At 39.7% G+C, this 19080-nt stretch overlaps 1 protein-coding gene across 1 annotated transcript in view; it reads right to left on the reverse strand.

Moving 5' to 3' along the window:
- PMFBP1 (polyamine modulated factor 1 binding protein 1) overlaps nucleotides 1–17214 on the reverse strand; it is a 48615-nt gene extending 31401 nt beyond the window's left edge. The window contains exons 1-3 of the mRNA XM_072731599.1: nucleotides 16949–17214; nucleotides 11223–11378; nucleotides 2888–3130 (exon numbers count right to left, since the gene is read on the reverse strand). Of these exons, the coding sequence (XP_072587700.1) occupies nucleotides 2888–3130; nucleotides 11223–11378; nucleotides 16949–16999 (450 nt within the window). The 5' untranslated portion in view covers nucleotides 17000–17214. The remainder of the gene's footprint in view (nucleotides 1–2887; nucleotides 3131–11222; nucleotides 11379–16948) is intronic.
- Nucleotides 17215–19080: the final 1866 nt, after the last annotated feature.

The raw sequence follows: 19080 nt of genomic DNA on the forward strand, positions 1-19080 counted from the left end.
TGGAAACCCAGATGTACAGAATTCTATGTACAGAATAGGCCCAGCACAGATTTAAAAGCTAATATACATAGTATCAGAATGTTAATGATTAGAAATTAAAAAAAAAAAAAAAGATTGTCCTATTTGGAGGGTAGGTTTCTTAAAGGCAGGGACCATTGACTTTCCCATCCTGCCTGGCATGTAGTAAAAACTCAATAAAGACTTATTAGTTGATTAATGGGAATGAATTTGTGTAGCTCCATTTTTTTAAGGGCTTCAAGTGCCAGTATTCTTTCCTTCCTAGGTATTCTCTAGGGATCTAATTTAGCAAATGTGGAGTCCCTCCTGCACACAGCAAAGTTCCTGAGAGAGACTAGGGGAACAACCCCAAGTTCCTCTGGGACTTGCATAATTCTTATATAGATTACTTCTCTTCCTAATAGATTAATTAGTCAACCAACTGACAGACATTTATTGAGTACTCATAAACAATGTCTTGGGTGCTGAGGGAGTATATATCTATAAGACAGGCTCCTCCCTCAAAGAGTTTACACTCTTACAATTTTGGGAAGATATGATTTACAACTAGCAAACAACTGTATACAGCTGAGCATGCTCAACCGTATGCCTAGAGTTACATGTGTTGAAGGAGTTAAGAGCAGGAAGGTTTCATTTTGGTTCAAATATTTCAGTGTAGAATTTGGATAGAACACATTCTGTTGCTCTAAGCTAATTATACTTGCTGCCTGCCATTTGAAGTTCCTCCTAAGAAAAGGTCATTTAGTTTGAGAAGTTTATCAGATAAGGGGGAGAGGGAAGGAATATTTTATATTCAAATGTTTATAAGTATCTACCAGTGACTCGCTCACATTCCCATGGCACTCACCGTTCCTCTGAACGCTAAACCCATCCCTATCACAAGCATCTTCAGCTCTTTGCCTGAGGGATGCCTGGGCTTCAGGAGCCCACTCAAGGAGAGGAGCAGGACAAGGCAGGTCACAAGTATGGAGGACTTAACACCTTCTGGTGCAGCCTTCAACCACTGACTGGGTGGTTGGCCGGGATCACTCCGAGGCATGTCCTGTCCTACCTCCTAGAGTTCTCCAGAGGGATTGAATCCCAGGTGCCCATGGCAGTGATCTTAATAGTGATTTTCTTTATTGGCTTCCTGCCTTACTTTGATTCACTTCCCCACCCTCCCTCTGGGATCATCTCCTGAATTAGCTATTTTACATTCATCTCCTTGTCTCAGGCTCTGCTGTTGGGAAACTCATCCTTAGACAGAAATTTGATGCTACTGTACAGCAAAGTATTGGGGGAAACTTGGCCGAATGGCTTGAGTAATTTTTTCCAATGTTTTCCCAGCTTGAGATCATTTTTAGTGACTACTACTTACCAGATCCCATATCAATTCTCCCCTTCCTCCTTAGTAGTTGAGCCTTGACTTTATTTGGGACAGTAGTGCATGTCACTAAAATACATTTCCTTGGCTTCCCAGGAAGTAGCTGTAGCCATATGACTAACTCTGGCCAATGATACATAAATAAAAGTTGTGTGGGGCTTCTGGAAAGTGTCCGTAAAAGAGAAGAGTGTGTCTTTTTTTCCCTACCTCCTCCCCTGCCCCCTTTCTGATTATCTGGAACAAGGATATGATGGTTGGAGCTCCAGCAGCCATCTTAGGAGATCTAGAAAGTGGAATGGTGGACCCAAAAGATAGGATCCTAGGTACCTGATGACACATGCAGTTCCTGTAACAGTCCTAGACCACCTATCTCTAGCCTTCTTTTATATCAGAGAAATAAACTATCTTAAGTCACTATTACTTTGGGGTTTTCTGTTACATGTAGCCAAATAGAATCCCAACTAATTCAGGATCGCTGTATTCAGGCTGGACTCTTGTTTAAGAATTGCCAGTTTTAACACAGCCTTGCTTTAGTTTTATTAAACTATTGTTTATGTTCACAGGCTTTGTCCTTAATTATATTTTGTAGGATAACCTTTCTCTGTTTCATTCCCTCTCAGTTCTTTTCAGTAAAATCTCATAATATTTCCTTTTAAAAAATTCTACATTCTTTAAGTCCCTTCATACAGCCCCTGGAATTAGTCCTTAACTAATATCACCATCCTAGACAGTCCTTGGACTTTTATCTCTAATGCAAAGGAAGGAAATTCTGGGAGAGGCTGTGTATCTCATCACTTAGAAGCCATAGTTTTACTGCTGCTAGTGTTACCACTGCTCAACTGGTTTATATTCTATAGTTTTGGTCTTTGGAATTTACTCAGGATTCCACAAGGATGCTTTTTCTGGTTTAAAAAAAATACTATCTTGGGACATGAATGGAAATGAAGGTCCAGAATATACTTAAGTCTATATGATCTAAAACTCCAACCTGAAAAAAAATGACCAATCTGGTACTCTCAATGATTGACTCAGACTCAATGTCTGGTTATCTTATCAGCTATCCAAGTGCTAGGAATTTATGTATTATCAAAATCTGATTTTTTCTAAAAATGGTTCATTTAATGGACTTTATACCTTTTTTATAACCCTCAGAGACCAAGAGTCTTTTGCATTTAAATTGCAATGGTAATTGGATGGAAGTGATGGACCTATATGCACACCACACACACATACACACACACACACACACACACACATGAGTCACACACATATCACATGTCCCACATATATTGATACTGGAGCTCTCACCCAATTATGCCATTCTGTTTAGTTCCCTCTGCTCAGCTTCAAAAAGATTAAGAATTAAAGAGGGAAATTTGATAAAACCTGCTCAAGATGTAGAGAAGCTCTCCTCTGTAAGGCCAGTGTCTGCTTTCTAGTAGATGTGACCTGTTTTCTGTAGGTACATGGGCATAGGAGACATTTCCATAGTTATTCTATCTATACCTCATCTTCTTTCAGTTTGCAGTGATGGTGGAGAAGAACCAGGTCAGAAGTCTGCTTCTCTAGGAGGGACTGATACTGCAGGAGGGAACAGTAAGAAGTCTGTAGCTCCTCTGTGCGAAACTCTAGTTCTTGCTGAAGGGCTAGCAATTTTTTCTTGAGTTGTTGGAGTTGTCTCAGATGGCACTGTTTACTGGGCTCAAACTCCATCTGCGACTTCTCGAATGCTAATGTTTGTTTCTTATTCTGCAATTCAGATAGAATATATGAAAAAAACATAGGTTGTCACTAAGTATGCATTCATTCTTTGATATTTTTCATTTGTTCAATCATTGACATCCATCTCTCTATCCATCCTTTCACCCACAGAGCACTTATTAAACATTTCATTCTATCCACAATGAAACATCATTCTGTATTTCCACCCTGTAAGGAGAATTTAAAAGAAGAAAAAAAAATCCTAGTTCTTTCCTATTAGTTAGATCTACCATTCATACTATTTAGGCCAGAAGAAAAAACATACACCTAAAGGACCTAGAAAGTAGTATAAAGATACACACAATAATATGCTTTTTTTTTTTTTTGTCTTTACATTTAAAGATAACCCAATTGATCTAGATGGCAATGGATTTCTGGTCAGAGTTCTTGGACTAAACTCGATTTAGATAAAAGGGTAAACACTTGGGTGGGCTCTTGGAGAAATAGTTTTCTGGAATGCTGGGAAATGGGAGGCAGAGAAATTGTTCAGGCACATCTGTTTTCTCCTCCTGAAGGAAGATGTGACCTTGTAAATGCTGAGTGTGTGTGTGTGTGTGTGAGAGAGAGAGAAAGAGAGAGATGGAGAATGAGAGATCTCTTCCTGCCAATCCACAATCAACTTGAAATGCTGCTAGACCCATCTTACATTTTCATTCATTTATTCAATAAACATATGTTGAGCACCTACTTTGTATCAGGCATGCTGCTGGTAGGATACATCCCTGAGTTGTTTATTTCAGTATAGGTGAGGTCTTTGCACTGAAGTTTCTATATTTTCTTGCCCAACATCCCTGATGACATGTGAAAGAGAGGTGGATAAAGAGGGTGCCTCATGGGCATTCTTTAACTCCCATCTGTTTATTATCTTCCTACTTATAAATAATCCTGTCCAATTTTTGCTCTCCTTGTTTTCCCTGCAAAGCTGCCTTTGCACCAATACCATAGATTTTATTGGCTATGGCATTTCACATTCTGCTTTGCATTGCAGTGACCTCTCTGTATCTTATCTCCTACTTAGATTATAAACTCCTGGAGGGCAGGGGCCATGTCTGTTTCTATAGGACCTAGACTAGAGGTTTACACACAGCTAGGTATCAAAGCAAAGTAGGAAATAGAGAACAGGCAATCTCATTGGCTTCCCAAAATTTGAGCATGTGGCCTTGGCCTCATTAACAGAGTACTTTTAAACTTTCTAAACTTAACATTTTCTTTTTTACAGTTTTATTGAGGTACACTTTATATATCATAAAATTTAACCACTTTAAGTGTATAGTTCAATGATTTGTAGAAAATTTATAGAGTTGTGCAACCATTATTACAATCCGGTTTTAGAACATTTCCATTGCCTCAAAAAAATTCCCTTTTGCCCATTTGCCACTCTTGTTCCTACCCTAGCTCCAGGCAACCACTAATCTGCTTTCTGCCTCTATGGATTTGCCCTTTCTAGATATATCATATAAATGGAATTGTATAGCACAATACATCTTTTGTGTCTGTCTTTTTTTGCTTAGCATAATGTTTTAAGGTTCATCCAAGTTATAGCAAGAATCAGTATTTTATTCTTTTTTATTGCTGAATTATATGAATATACCATATTTTGTTTATCTGTTCACCAGTTAATGGACATTTGGGTTGTTTCAGTTTTTGGCTATCCTGAATATTGCTGCTATGAGCATTAACATAGTAGCCATGTATGGATGTGATACTTTCCTTTAATGAATTTGTTTAGCAAACATCGTGGTGTACCTACCACATGTCAAGCACTGTAGAGGTAATGGAGATATAGAAGTTTGCAAAACAGAATCCCTGCCTTCATGCAGTTTGCATCTATGGGGAGGGGGGAGACAGCAAGTTAAATAAATAAATTATGTAGTGTATTAAAAGGAAATGTGCTGTGGAGGAGAGTAAAGCAGGGGAGAGAGATGAGGAATGCTTGCATGGTAGCAGCTGTAATTTTGAGTTAAGTATTTTCATGGAGGACTACATTGAGGAGACATTTGAGCTAAGATGGGAAGGAGGCAGAGAAGGAACCTGGTAGGAATCTGCAGCAGGAACATTCCAAGGAGAGATAGTAGCAAGAGCTAGGGCCTAGAGGTGGGAAGTGCCTGGTGGTGTCTGAGGAGCCACTTTGTTCTGGCTGGAGCAGAGACAGTAAGGGGGAGAGTGGTACAAGATGAGGTGAGAAAGGAAAGGGAGGTCGGCTCCTTTAGGGCCATATAAGGCCATTCTAAAGACCTTAACTTTTCCTTTCAGTGAGATAAAAGGACATTGGTAGGTACTGAATGGATAAGCGAAATGATGTCCTTTAGATGTTACAAAGGACACACTGGCTGCTCTACTGAAAATCAACTGTAGGGAGGCAAAGACCAAAGCAGAGAGACCAGCAAGGAGGCAGAGAAGAATGCAGGGAAGAAGGGATGGTGACATGGACCAAGTTGGAAGTTGGGAGAAATGGTTGGATCATGGATATATTTTGAAAGTAGATCTCAACCAGACAAATTTGGTTGTGTCTGTGTTAGATGTGGGATGGTGGGAAATGATGGTTATCCAAGGCAAGATGACTCCAAGGTTTTGGTCTGAGTAACTGAAGATGGAGTTTTAATGAGATTAATTCTGTCAGATCTGGGATTGAAAAGAGGAAAAGTCTTCTCCAGTGAGAGTGAGTGGGGGCCACTTGAGTAAGCTAAAGGAAGTTCACCACTATGGTCACCCGCAAAAGAAATCCTAGGCAAGAAGCTGAACTCTTGGCCTGAATATCTGGTGTGTGTGGCTGAAGAGAAGCTAATGACATTTCTTTCTTAAGCCAAACAATGCTGAATTTTGTATTTACTCTGTGCAGCTATAATTGCCAACATTTATATTAAATGTTTTTAGTTAAGTGCTCTCATTCTTTTCAAGATAAGAATGCTGCTATTCTCACAACTCATCCATGAAGGGACTTGGAAGTGGTGTGCGTGTGGGTGCTCATGCACACATAAACATATCAGGGGATGTTTAACAGCCCAAATCTTCTGTCTACACAGGTAAGCTGGGAGGGGGAAGCTACTTGGAAAAAGACACGATCAAGAATAAATACCTAATGTGGCTAGAACTAAGCAAAGGAGCGAACATCCTGGGGTAGGGTTAATTGAGAGGGCTTATTTTACTGAAGCAGATACCCAACAAATCCTTATTAGATTATGCTCAAATTCTGTTTTTCTTGGCTTTGTTGAAGTTGGCTTGAACTCTGACAATTAAGGAACTGGATTCCTAGTCCCTCAAGTGCTCGTGTGTAACTGTTGATTTGGACGTGCCTCTCCAATGATGGGTATACGTGACTTGGTTGAAAACTAACTGTGATCTCTTCATTGTTCATTCTTTCTTAGCTTCCTCTTCTTATTTCATGTCCCTGTTTTCTCTTCATTATACAAAAGAATGAAAGAAGTGCTTTTTTTTAAGCCAAACTTTTTCTTTCCTTTTTTTTTTTAAGATTTTATTTATTTATTCATGAGAGGCACACACAGAAAGAGGCAGAGACACAGGCAGAGGGAGAAGCAGGTTCCATGCAGGGAGCCCGATGTGGGATTCAATCCCGGGACTCCAGGATCATGCCCTGGGCCTAAGGCAGGTGCTAAACTGCTCAGCCACCCAGGGATTCCCTAAGCCAAACTTTTTCTGTAGGGCTTCCCCTCCTAGCATGCTGTACATCATCTATTCTTAGGTGTGTTCGTAATCATTCTTTGGCTTAAAAGACACATGTCTTTTTCTATGTGTATAAAGCTTAGCAACCTATCAGTGATACCAATGAACTGTTAGTAATTTCTCTTCCCCAGAGGTCATGTTGAATCTTCTGGGTTTAATTTTGATTTGAGGTAACATGATAGACCAACCACATGATGAGAGTTCATTCAAGTCTTACAGTACAGAGCCAACATAGCACCTGACCAAATCTGTCTGGTTGGAAAGATCCAAGAATTGCTCATATCTGCAGAGAAACTGCAGTTTCCTTGAGTGAGAGTTTTAAACATTTGTACCCTATAGATACCTATGGGTTTAGAGGAATCAAGTTTCAAAGTCTTGGAGAAAAGCCTAGACTTATTTGGGACCTATTAAATTTCTACTTATTTATCCTTAAGTATTCAAAAGATTATTTTTCTTAATTCTAAATAAATAGAAAATCACATGCTATAGATTAAGCCTACATTTCACTCATATATGTGACAGCCGTATGATAAAGGCATCAATGCATTTCCTATTGCCTCTTTGTCTTCTTTTTTAAAGTTTTCTTTCTAGTGAAGACGTAGACATTTTATTAGATATTTATTAGATTCTGCTTTGAGTTTTAAACTGAGATTTGGGGAAAACGAGCAAGTTGGAAGTAATCTTCCAAAGTAAGATTAGTTCTTGAAGTTATCATCCAGAGTTGGACATGATTCAAGAGGATGTCTGGTCCACCATGTTTCTCAGATAGATTTCTATCCAGGCCCTAGCTGTCTTAAAAGATGGAGAGCACTGGCCACCACTAGGAACCTGTTCTCATATTTAGTCAATTTTTCAGCTGTACTTATGGTCAAAGAGATTATAGCTATTGCTCTTTCCTTGCCTATGTGGCTACTTGATCACAGAAGGAAATTAATTGGCCTGGCATGATTTGCCTTTTGAGAAGTCACTTTGGTTTCTACCCAATACTTTGTGCTTTTCAAGTTGATGCTAATTGATTGATGTTAAGTTCTATATTTTCCCTGATATTGAAGTTAAGCTGACAGGCCTATAATTACCAGGATTGTCCTTTTTCCCTTTTTAAAAAGATGAGCACTTCATTTACCCTTTTTCAGTCTACAGGGACTTTCTTTATCCTCTTGAGTTCTCAAAAATAATCGCTAGCAGCTATGTAATAACACCTGCCAATTCCTTAAGTACTCTTCAAAGTATGTCATCAGGTCCTGCTGATTTGCCTAAAGCGGCTTTTCAAAATACTTTTTAACCATTTTATTCCCTATTCTAGTTTGAGTTCTTTTCTGTCTCAGGTTGGCATTACTCTGGTAACTGGATCCCTGCTGCTTTTTCCCCTTCATTTAAGAACTGAAAGTCTCATCTTTCCCCAGTCATTGCCATGAACTTCTTTCCCTATCTTTGAGGTGTTAAATGGGATATTTTCCCTGTAACCCTGGGTTAGCCTTTTATCACTAGATAGGTTTATCAATTATTTTTTATATCCTCTATAAAGTACATTTCTTGTACTTTCTTGTATTGGTATAGAACTGGGTATTCAAATGATATGCATTTCTTTTGGATACATCTTTATGGTTTAGACATTTTTCTCATCTGTGAGCTCTGCTTACCAGAGAGTCCCTTTAAAGAAAAAAAAACCTCTTAATGTCAGAATAATTTTAGATTTACAGAAAAATTGCAAAAGTAGTATATAGAGTTCCCATTTACTCTTCGCCCATCTGGTCCTAAGGTTAACATTTTACGTAATTGAGGTGCATTTGTCCCACCAGGAAATTAACGTTGGTAGATTATTATTACCTTAACTACATACTTCATTTGGATTTCATCAGTTTTTCCACTAAGGTTTGTTTGTTTCTGTTCCAGGGTCCAATCCCAGATCCCACATTGTATTTAGCAATTCCACTTAAAAAAATTTTTTTTTGTCATTTCCAATGACTCAAAGTGATATTTCTGTGTCATAATTTCCATCAAGGAGGTATTAACCCATACTCAACTAGTTACTTTTATCTTCAGGAATCAAACTTCTTTACATAGTTTTATGCTAAGAATAGTGTCATTCATCCACTTCAAAGATGAGTTTGACAATCTGGGCTTACTAAATATCAGAGTATAATCCCCATGCTATCACCAGGGCCAAAGGGGCCTGGGCAATTGCTCAGAAAGACCTTTCTTTTTCTAATTTGGTCATCCTTTTATTATGATATCTCTGTTCTTTTCTCCTTTCACTTTAACTGAGGTACTCTTTTGGTTCCTGGGCAGGGTCAGGACTACAGTGGGACAAGTGAGGTGCAAATTTTAAGGAGGCATTCAGTCGGGGTGGGGGGGCAGGGAAGTTGGCATGCAAGCGCAGGGTTGGCACCTGAGGAGTTCCCTGTAAATGTTGCACCCTATGTACTCATTTGCTTCATCCTAGTCCTATCTCCATTCCTGAGTTTTGGAGCATAACATATTCTTGATTTATAAGGTTACCCCTTCCCTCATACTTACACATAACATCTGATGTAGATTTTTAATTTTCTTTCCTAACTGCAGTTTTGAACTATGACCTCTGGCTCATTTCTCCAGATCCTTGTTAGATATTAGTCAGAAATTTCACAAAGTCTTGGGTTTCCTCTTTGGTCCCATGTTACATTTCCTTGTAGAGGGCATATCTTGCAGGGATTTTCTGAGTGATGAGTATAAGTCTACATCTAATTGTGTATTTGTATGCGTAGCCTGCAATTTAAATTCTGCACTAAGTGCTAGGGAAAAAAAGATCCTGTTTTAAAGCTTATTTCAAGCTGTTAGACCTTCTTCTGGGCAATTAGAATAATAAAATGCGATTTAATACCTTTCTCCCTCCAAGTTGCTAGGTACATTTATAAACCACATGGCTTTTCCTGACTGGGGGAATAAATAAACTTGTGGCAGCAATGGTGAAAATATCCTAAAATGTTAATATTTAGAAAGAAATAAATTATGATAATATTCTTCCTGAGATCCATTTAGGAAAACCAATGGATTTTTCTATGTTTGTGACCTCCTAAGGAAAGGACAGTAACGCTCAGTAAGATAAGGTGGAATTGCTTTGTTGGTATGAATTTTTAGGGAATTGCAGAACAATATGTGGTTTCCATAGGGAGGTGGTGAGTCCTAGAAGAGCTCTAACAGACACAATTAAGAGAGACTGGATCCTTGACCACAAATGTGGAAGACAGTGGAGTCTTAAACAGTAGCTAAGGCTGAGTTGGGGGTCTAGTGACAGGTCTGTGCAACTGGTACATGCTTCACGTTTGCCAAGGATTCAAAAGGAAATGAAGACTGCAGGTAAGGCATTCTTGTAAACCCAAAGTTGTGAGAGAGCTATGGGAAAATATTTCCCAGATGGCTCCCCAGCTTTAGGGGGATAAATTTAGAGACTAGTTTACAGACCCTAGCACTAGAGTTTCCAAAGACAGAAAACCTCAGGCTGAAATGAAGTTGCCTCAGCTGATGAACTGCCTGGTCTACAGGTAAGTATTGGTTCAAAAAAGATAGTCATGCCAGGAGAAGATGATCATGCCACTGTTTACACATGTGCAGGCCAAATGTTACCGGGTATCTTGGCTCACACACCGATGGAAACAAGCCCTGTGTCAAGGGACTGAGTGTCAAGTAGGGGTTTACGTGGGAAGTGATCTTGGGAAACTCAGGTAGGTAGGTGAAGAAATGAGACAATGAAAGGAAGTGAGCTGCTGAAGAGTGTGTTATCAGCTTACTTCCCGCTATAGACAGCTGGCACAGGGTCCTGTTGAGGAATGCCAGGGGCAGAGCAAAGGGCATGCCTGGAGTGTTCTAAGACTGAGGGGCGAGAGAGAGAGGTTATTTCACCATCTCTCCATCAGTCATTGGTAGAGAGCTGCTTCTGGGTTCCTGCATCCAGAAGAAAAGCTTGTAGGCAGAGAGCTGATGATGGGGCAACAAAGATCACCTGCTCCTGAGAAGTGACACCTCTGAGTAGTGGGACAGTTGTTATCTTCATGGCTGATTTAGAAGTTTGTCTAAAATCCATTAGGAGATGCTACTCTCCTTATATAACTATGATTTGGTCTTTTCAGGACAATGGGCCTCAGGTGTTGCAAATCCAGATGTGAAAGGGCAGATAAGGAAAAGACAGGGCCTCGAATGTAGATGGCCTTGGAGATAGCTAAATGGAAAACTCGTGAGGGCAGGGATGGGGTTTTTGTGTGTATGTGTGTTATAGGGTATGTGTGTTTAATTCTCTCTCATTGCCTGCTCAATAAATGTTCTTGAATGACTAGTGGAAGAATTTTCTATTATTGTTCCTGCCCAAGGGAACAGAGGTGGAAGTTGAGGGAGCCAAATGGGTAGCAGCTGCTCAATTCCTTACGTGGCTGCTGTTCATCATCGTCTCCTCCACACAGAGCTGATTTTCCTGCAAGGTCTTCCCCTGTCTCTTGCAGACATCATGCAGATTTTTGATGTCAACTTGCAGGCTCAAGAGCTTGCTGTTCAGGTTGCTCACTTCTCTGTCTCTCTCCCCCGCCTAGGCAGTCAAAAAACAAAAGCATCAATTATAAACTATCAAGAAAATGCTTACTTTCGTTCACTTAACTGGTTGACAGAGACTTTAAATTTGCTGGAAATTTGTCCATCAATTCTTGGCTGTTATTACTCATCCAGTGTAACATTTACACAGTATCCATTTGCAAGGTGTCTGAGTGCTCTGCATTATTCAGACAATTACTTATTTACATTAATTAATCTTCACCCACTGCTGTGGGTACATCACAGACACTTCCCCTGTTTTTCAAGAGGAAGTCAGTGCCTAGAATAATTCCAGGCACCTACCAGACTGTCTATAAATATTAATGGCTCTGGCACTGATGAACTGAACATAGTGAGATGTCAAATGAACTTGTCAGGACTATAGTGAATCAGTGATGGAGTTAATGTGGATTCTGAAGTGTCTTAACTTTCTCTTTTGCCCACTAAACCAAAAGACCTCCCTAACCTGTAAACCTAGTGCTTTTTTGGTGGAGATGTAGACCAAGGAGAATAAAAGTAAAATCCCTGGGCTGATTGCATAGGATAATCTGTCTTTGATTACGAGTGAAAAAGATTAGCTAATTACAACTAGATCAGAATGGAAATTAATGATCGAGATTAAAATAGAGGGTGTGGAGCAAAGTAACTTGGGTAGGGTTGGGGTTGTAGAGCTGTGGTAAGAAAGTGAGTGCCCCATCACACTAGGATGCCCCCTTCCACTGCCAGTGTTGTGTGTGGCAACGGTATGAAAAGAAATCAGGAAGAAGCTCTTTGTGAACCTGTCCAGTGCTTTAGTCCTATCGCTGTGCAGACTCTTCATAACAAGAGGACAAGTCCTACCACCTTTGAGTTTTATTTTTTATTTTTATTTATTTTTATTTTTATTTTTATTTAGTTATGATAGACATAGAGAGAAAGAGAGAGAGGCAGCGACACAGGCAGAGGAGAGGCAGAAGCAGGCTCCATGCCGGGAGCCCGACGTGGGACTCCATCTGGGACTCCAGGATCGCGCCCTGGGCCAAAGGCAGGCGCGAAACCGCTGTGCCACCCAGGGACCTTTGAGTTTTAGATGCTGGAACTGAGACTCCTCGTTTTGTGGTAGATGCTTATCTTAGATTAGGTTATCCAGAGTAGGCACTTTGGCAAGGATTCCTGGCATCTACTAAAGAAACTCTCCCAAGAGAAATCAACAAGTGGAGGAAGCAGGACAAGGAGGAGGAAAAAAGCCAGTGAAGGGCATGATTTCAGACAAAGTCCTTTAGGCAGTAACTGTAGTGTGATCCCGCAGGAACTCTGGAGTGTAAGTTCCATCTCAGAGTTTGTCTTGATTAGCTGCAAAAGCTGGGCTGTCAGACTCATTATCAGTCAGTCAATGGCTAAGGGTTGCCCCATAGGATATAAGCTCCCAAGGAGTTTCAGCTCTGCTCTTATGAGCAAAGTGACCCCAATAGCCCAAGGGCAATTCTTCTAAGAGAGTTTCAGGAGCAAAACACAGAGAAGCAAGCCATGGGTGCACAGAAATGGTAAGGTGATCCAGACGACGGTGCCCGAGGTCCCATAGCTGGTTAGCAGCAGAATGAGGAGAGTTCTTCTCTTCTGACCCTGTAGCCAGTGATCTACCACCATATTCCACTGATTGCTTTGGCTTCTTAAATATATGAGCTACATAACACTCATTCCCAGGGGAGCTGGAGACCTGATATGGACATTGTAAATCAAGCCTTACTGGACAGGTCAGTTTAAGAGACCTCTGCACAAGGCCGAGGGGCCAGAGGATAACCACGAGAATCGGACACCGCAATGTCAGAGTATTCGGAATTCAGAAGGTTTCCCAGAACTGCTGCTGTCTCAGCTGATTTATTTCTTCATTTCCATTTAGTACCTGGATTTTTTTTTTTTTTTTTTTTTACCACTTTACAGTTTAATTAGGTTAACGGCATGGCTCTGTCATTAAAAGGATTTCATTATCTCAAAACTCTTCCTCTCTTGCTGCTGTCCCTTGTTCCTCACTTTCAGAAAAATAACAGCGGATGTCAACTGCCCCAAGCATGTAATTACCATTACAACAATTTGCCAGGGACTCTCTTAAGAGAATGTGTGTAGAGCAGCTTAAAAAAAAAAAAAAAAGGTGTATAGACACTGTTTTCTAACTAGAAAACAAAATCCTTGACCTGACAAGGAGCAGCAGTTTGATTCTAGTGCCTTGAACTCCTTTTCTTGTTGCTGCCACACTGGGAATAGGGAAGAGAGGTTCTCTGGGGACTGAGACCCTAGCGATCTCCTCCCCTCTTGCCACAGGACTCTTTCTTTGTCATCTATGAGCAGATTAAGTGACAATACAATGCCTGTTCTATGGAAGTGTCAAATGGTCTATACTCTTGCCTTAATGCTGAATACATACATCTTAAAGTGAGGACCATGTTACCAGATTGTTCCATATGGAGCCTGGCACACTGTGGACTCATTAACAAAGTAGCAATGATATACAACTCGAGCCTCTCCAACTTAAAAGCTAAATGCCTTCTTTCTGTCAGGCCAATAAAAAACCCCTCTCCCTCTAGTTTTAGATGTCTTCTGAGTAGAAGCCTGTTTGCCCCCATTCTAATGCACCAACAGGACTTCAGAATTGGATCTTTAATGTAGATGATCTCATCTAATTTGGACATTAGCATTGACTCAGAGTCTCTGAGGCAATTTCTTCATTCAGAAAACAAGCGCCTTGAAATAAATAATTCTTTCTTTGAGGATTTCATAAACCAATTGAATAACAAATGCGTTTTGTTGGATGTCAAATGAAATTTGCTTTTGAAATCAAAACCGAACTATTCACTCCTAAAGTCCAAATCATACAGGGGTTTTTATTCATCAGAACAGGCGTGAAAATGCTGTGAGAGTGAGGAGGTGATTCCAATGCACAACAAAATAATTTTTACTATAGGTAAGCTGTAAGAAGAGGATGTGCTCATTTCAGAACTCCAAGAAATGCAAGTGTTTCTGAGGTTCCAGTAAACCTAATTTCTTGCTAATATCTTGCACAGAGGTCACTGTACACTATTTCTAATCCTATCTACTTTATGAAGGCTAAATTCCAGGCAGATGCCTTTTGAGTATCAATATGTGGCAGGAATTGATTTAATCTGACATTTCATCAATCAAAGCTCTGTAACCAGTACCGGGTCATGAGAGGAGCTGAGAGTCATAATCCTGACCCTCAGGCACCATCTGATCTTGTTCTAGATCTGAAGCCATTAATGAAGGCTGAAATCACAAGCTTCTGCTGCTAGGTGAGTTTTCAGTTACGTAAGCCATGCACTCAGATACCCCAGTTTTGCTTATACGAAGTTGGGACCTGGTCATTGCTTGAAGGCATGTGACATCAGCAGCAGCTGCCAACTGCAGGCAAAATGGTGAGTGCTGGTACCACAGTTGTAATCATGATAGTTACTGGAAAATAGATTGTTTACTGAAGCAAATTTTGTGTATTGATTCAATGGGTCTTTTTCAAGGAGCATGTCTTCTCGAATACACATTTCCAAAGATGGGAAGAAATTTTGCTCTAGACTTCAAAGTATTGACAGATATGTCTCGTGCTTCTTCTTGGAGGAAGCTGATGTTAAACTGAGGCTTGTGATTCAGAAGCACTTTAGAAGTCAAGAGCGTTACAAAGATTTAAGATGGCAGCATTCCATCAAGGATTTGGCACTAGAACAAGAAGACTTGAGTGTAAGTTTCCAGAGTAATTTTGGAGTCAACCAATAACACCATAAAGATCATCACCTTTGGGAGATTATCTTTTTTTTATCTGAGGATAAAGACAAATCTTTAACAAACAATGGAAAACCCACTTTTAACCACTACCACCATTCAACATGTATCAATTTCTCATGAGAGGTAGATTTTCAAAAGCATAGAACCTTAAAAATTATCATTGCTTCAGGAATTTTTACAGTTTACTTGTGTAATAGGAGTTTACAGTTATCTACAGTAATTTCAAGTACTGTTATTACTATTATTAACTTTATTCCTGAGTTTACTTTTCTATCGATAAAAACATTGTAGTTTTTTATTATTTAAATGGGAATTAATGGGCACTTATACAAGGTTTGCCTGTGAGCAAAAAATTTTGGAACCAATTTTGTTCATCTAGTGAAGAATGAGTATATTTTATTGTGTTCTAAATTCTTTGAAAATTGGCACACTACATAAATAGATGGTTTAGGATACACATGACATATGGCAGAGGTCAGCCACCTATGGAATATGGGCTGATTTTTATTGGCACTTGGAAAGTTTCTACATACTTTTCTCCATCATATCTTTGGAGAAATTATTTTACTAGAAAATAAGCTCTGGAGAACACAGAACTTTGTTTTGTTCACTGCTTTATCCTCAGTCCCTAGAACAATGTCTGGCATATTGAAGGTGGTCCAAAGATATCAATTGAATGAGGAAGTGCCCTTCTAGAATATCCATCCCAGATCCTTGTTCCCTGCAGAACAAACAGCAAATCCTGTACAGCTACCTCCAGTAATCCAGCAGGAAAGGAGCTGAAACACCTCTTTTAGAAACTGTTCATCTCCTGATAGAAGGTCTGTTAAAAGTATATGTTATACACTTTTATGTGTATAACACATACGCATAATGTATGTGTTTTGTGTATGGGACACTCCTACAATAATCTAAACATCCCCCTTAAATGCTTTCTGGAACAAGTCAGGGAATAGGTAAACACAGTTTGACCAAAATATTAGACTAATGAGAACTCCATTTCCATATCATTCCAGATCAAGAGACAATGTTGGCAACAATAGTTACTATCTTTTAAATGTTTCCTATGTCCCAAGAACTAGTATTTTACATGTGGTATCTTACTTAAACCTCGTGGCAAACAGTTGAAATGGGTGCTAATTATTCATATTTTCTAGGTAAGGGAAAGAAAGCTCAGAGAGGGTAAGTAACATGCCTAGTATTATATTGCTATTAGATATGGACCCCGACCCACCTAACTCAAGTCTGGGCTCCTTAAATGCTATCATCTGTTGTCTACCTCTCTTTGTGATATTCTGGGATGCTTATTACTAGAATTTTTTTTAATTTTTAATTATTTTTTTTATTGGAGTTCAATTTACCAACATATAGCATAACACCCAGTGCTCATCCTGCCAAGTGCCCCCTTCAGTGCCCACCACCCAGCCACCCCAACCTCCCCTCCCACCTCCCTTTCTACCACCCCTTGTTCGTTTCTTAGAGTTAGGTGTCTCTCACGTTTTGTCACCCTCACTGATATTTTCACTCATTTTCTCTCCTTTCTCCTCTATTCCCTTTTACTAATTTTTATATTCCTCAAATGAATGAGACCATATAATGTTTGTCCTTCTCTGATTGACTTATTTCACTCAGCATAATACCCTCCAGTTCCATCCACGTCAAAGCAAATGGTGGGTATTTGTCGTTTCTAAAGGCTGAGTAATATTCCTTATTACTAGAATTTTGAATCATGAAACTTGAAAAGAAGTTCATTGTAACACAGAGTCAACTCCATGTGTGTAGGAGAGTTAGGAGACTTACTTCATCTTTCATTTCCTTGGCACCTCTCATTTCTCCTTTAAGCTTTAGCATTTTCTGAGCTTTGTTATAAACCTGCAAAAGTCCAAGAATTTAAGATGGTAAAAGTAGAAATGAGTCTGACCCTTTAAAAATTTCCCATCTGGGGATCCCTGGGTGGCGCAGCGGTTTGGCGCCTGCCTTTGGCCCAGGGCACGATCCTGGAGACCCGGGATCGAATCCCACATCGGGCTCCCGGTGCATGGAGCCTGCTTCTCCCTCTGACTGTGTCTCTGCCTCTCTCTCTATCTCTCTGTGTGACTATCATAAATAAATAAAAAAATTTAAAAAAAAATAAAAATTTCCCATCTGGATGTGTGCTTTCAGCAGAGAGCTTGGCGAAACTTCCCAAACCCTTAACAATACCTACTTGTCTGTCCATCTGTGTTTTCAAAAGTGTGTTAACACCTTCACCAGAAAGACAGAACCAAGGGATTACATCTTTTTCCAAAAACCAACACTTGGTAGACTAAATCGTTTCTGAATTCACAGTTTCTTGGAAAGCAAAAGTTCTGAGATGATCTTACTTTCTATGTTAAGTATTCAATGGCTCTTTTATAGTTAACATTATGCGCTAATTATGAACCAGACAGAATGTGCACAACTTACCTTCATTTGCAGGGTAATCCTAGGAAGTAGACATTATTATTAATCTTGTTTTACAGAGGAAGAAACTGAAGTCCAGAGAAGCCAAGAGACTTACCCAGGGTCACGCAGACTGTCTTACTACTCCTTGAGGAGCTGCCATTAATTTATAACTGTTACTTTGGAAATGTATGATGATGTAGGGGTTTTTTTTTTTTAAAGTATCAGGTTACTATAATGTTGGTGCTTGTAAAGTTATGAAACTTGGTGAGTGCTGAGAATTATCTATATAAAAAGTCTCAGGGAAAACCAAAGATTGTTGCACAGGTATGTGTGTAAGTATAGGATGATGTATTTTAGGTCATAATGCACTGACTTATTAAAGTAATCTAATTTATTATGTTTTTCACTCTAAGGCTAGAGGAAATTTCCACCAGGCACTTACCTGCAGAATAGTTCCAAGAATGAGAAGCTATCAAAATACTCATTCTTTGCAATGAACCACATGCCCCACCCCTAATATAAGCCAAGAGGAAGAAAGAATCCTAGTGAGACATGGAATTTGGAATGTTTTATGGGGTTGTGTTCTGATGTGCTGCATGGGTGTTTACCCTCTTTAGTCTTTGCACACAGAGATGCATTATGGGAGTGGGGATGTAGCTCAGGCTTACTCAGGTGGGAGAGGCCAGGTGATGTTGCAGTAACAAACAACTCCCAAATCTCAGGGACTTAAAGCCATGAAAGTTTCTCACTGTGCCACATGTCCTTTATGAGTCAGCTGGGGCTGCTCTTCATTGTCCTTTGCTGGTAGAACTTCATCTACTATGTTGCCTGTTGCCATGGCAGCAGAGAGGGAACACACGGGTTCTTAAAGTGGAAGTGACACACTTCACCTCTGCTCACATTTCATTGGCCAAAACAAGTCATACAGCTATGCCTGACTTCTTCCTTTATCCTTTAAAGGAAATGTTGGTGAATGTCACAAATGACTTCCACACTGGGTGTCTTAGCTGGTCGTACTACGATAACAAAATATCACAAACTGGGTAGCTTATGAACAATAGAAATTTCTCACAGTTCTGGAGGCTGAGAAATCCCTGATTAAGTTGCCAGAAGATTGGAGACAGCTGTGTTTTTTTTGTTTGTTTTTTTGTTTTTGTTTTTGTTTTTGCTGTGACTTTACAGGGCTGTAAGGAAAAGGGAGTGATCTGTAGCCTCTTTATAAGGGAACTAATCCCATTCGTGAGGGCTCCATCTTTTGAACTATCACCTCCCAAAGTTCTCACTTCCTAATACTATGATTTTGGGGATTAAAATTTCAACACATGAATTTTGGGGGGACATAAACATTTAATCTACAGCACTAGGCAAATGAGAAGATTAAAAATAGTGTGGCATAAAAACACTACACTGGGCTCTAGGCCACCAAGCTTCTAAACCTGGTTCAACACCTAAGTTAAGGACTAGCCTTTGGAAAGAAAAGTGCTCATGTCTCCCAAACTTTGTTTCTG

The sequence above is a fragment of the Vulpes vulpes genome, chromosome 12 (assembly GCF_048418805.1).
Source record: "Vulpes vulpes isolate BD-2025 chromosome 12, VulVul3, whole genome shotgun sequence".
In the NCBI taxonomy this organism is placed as follows: Eukaryota; Metazoa; Chordata; class Mammalia; order Carnivora; family Canidae; genus Vulpes; species Vulpes vulpes.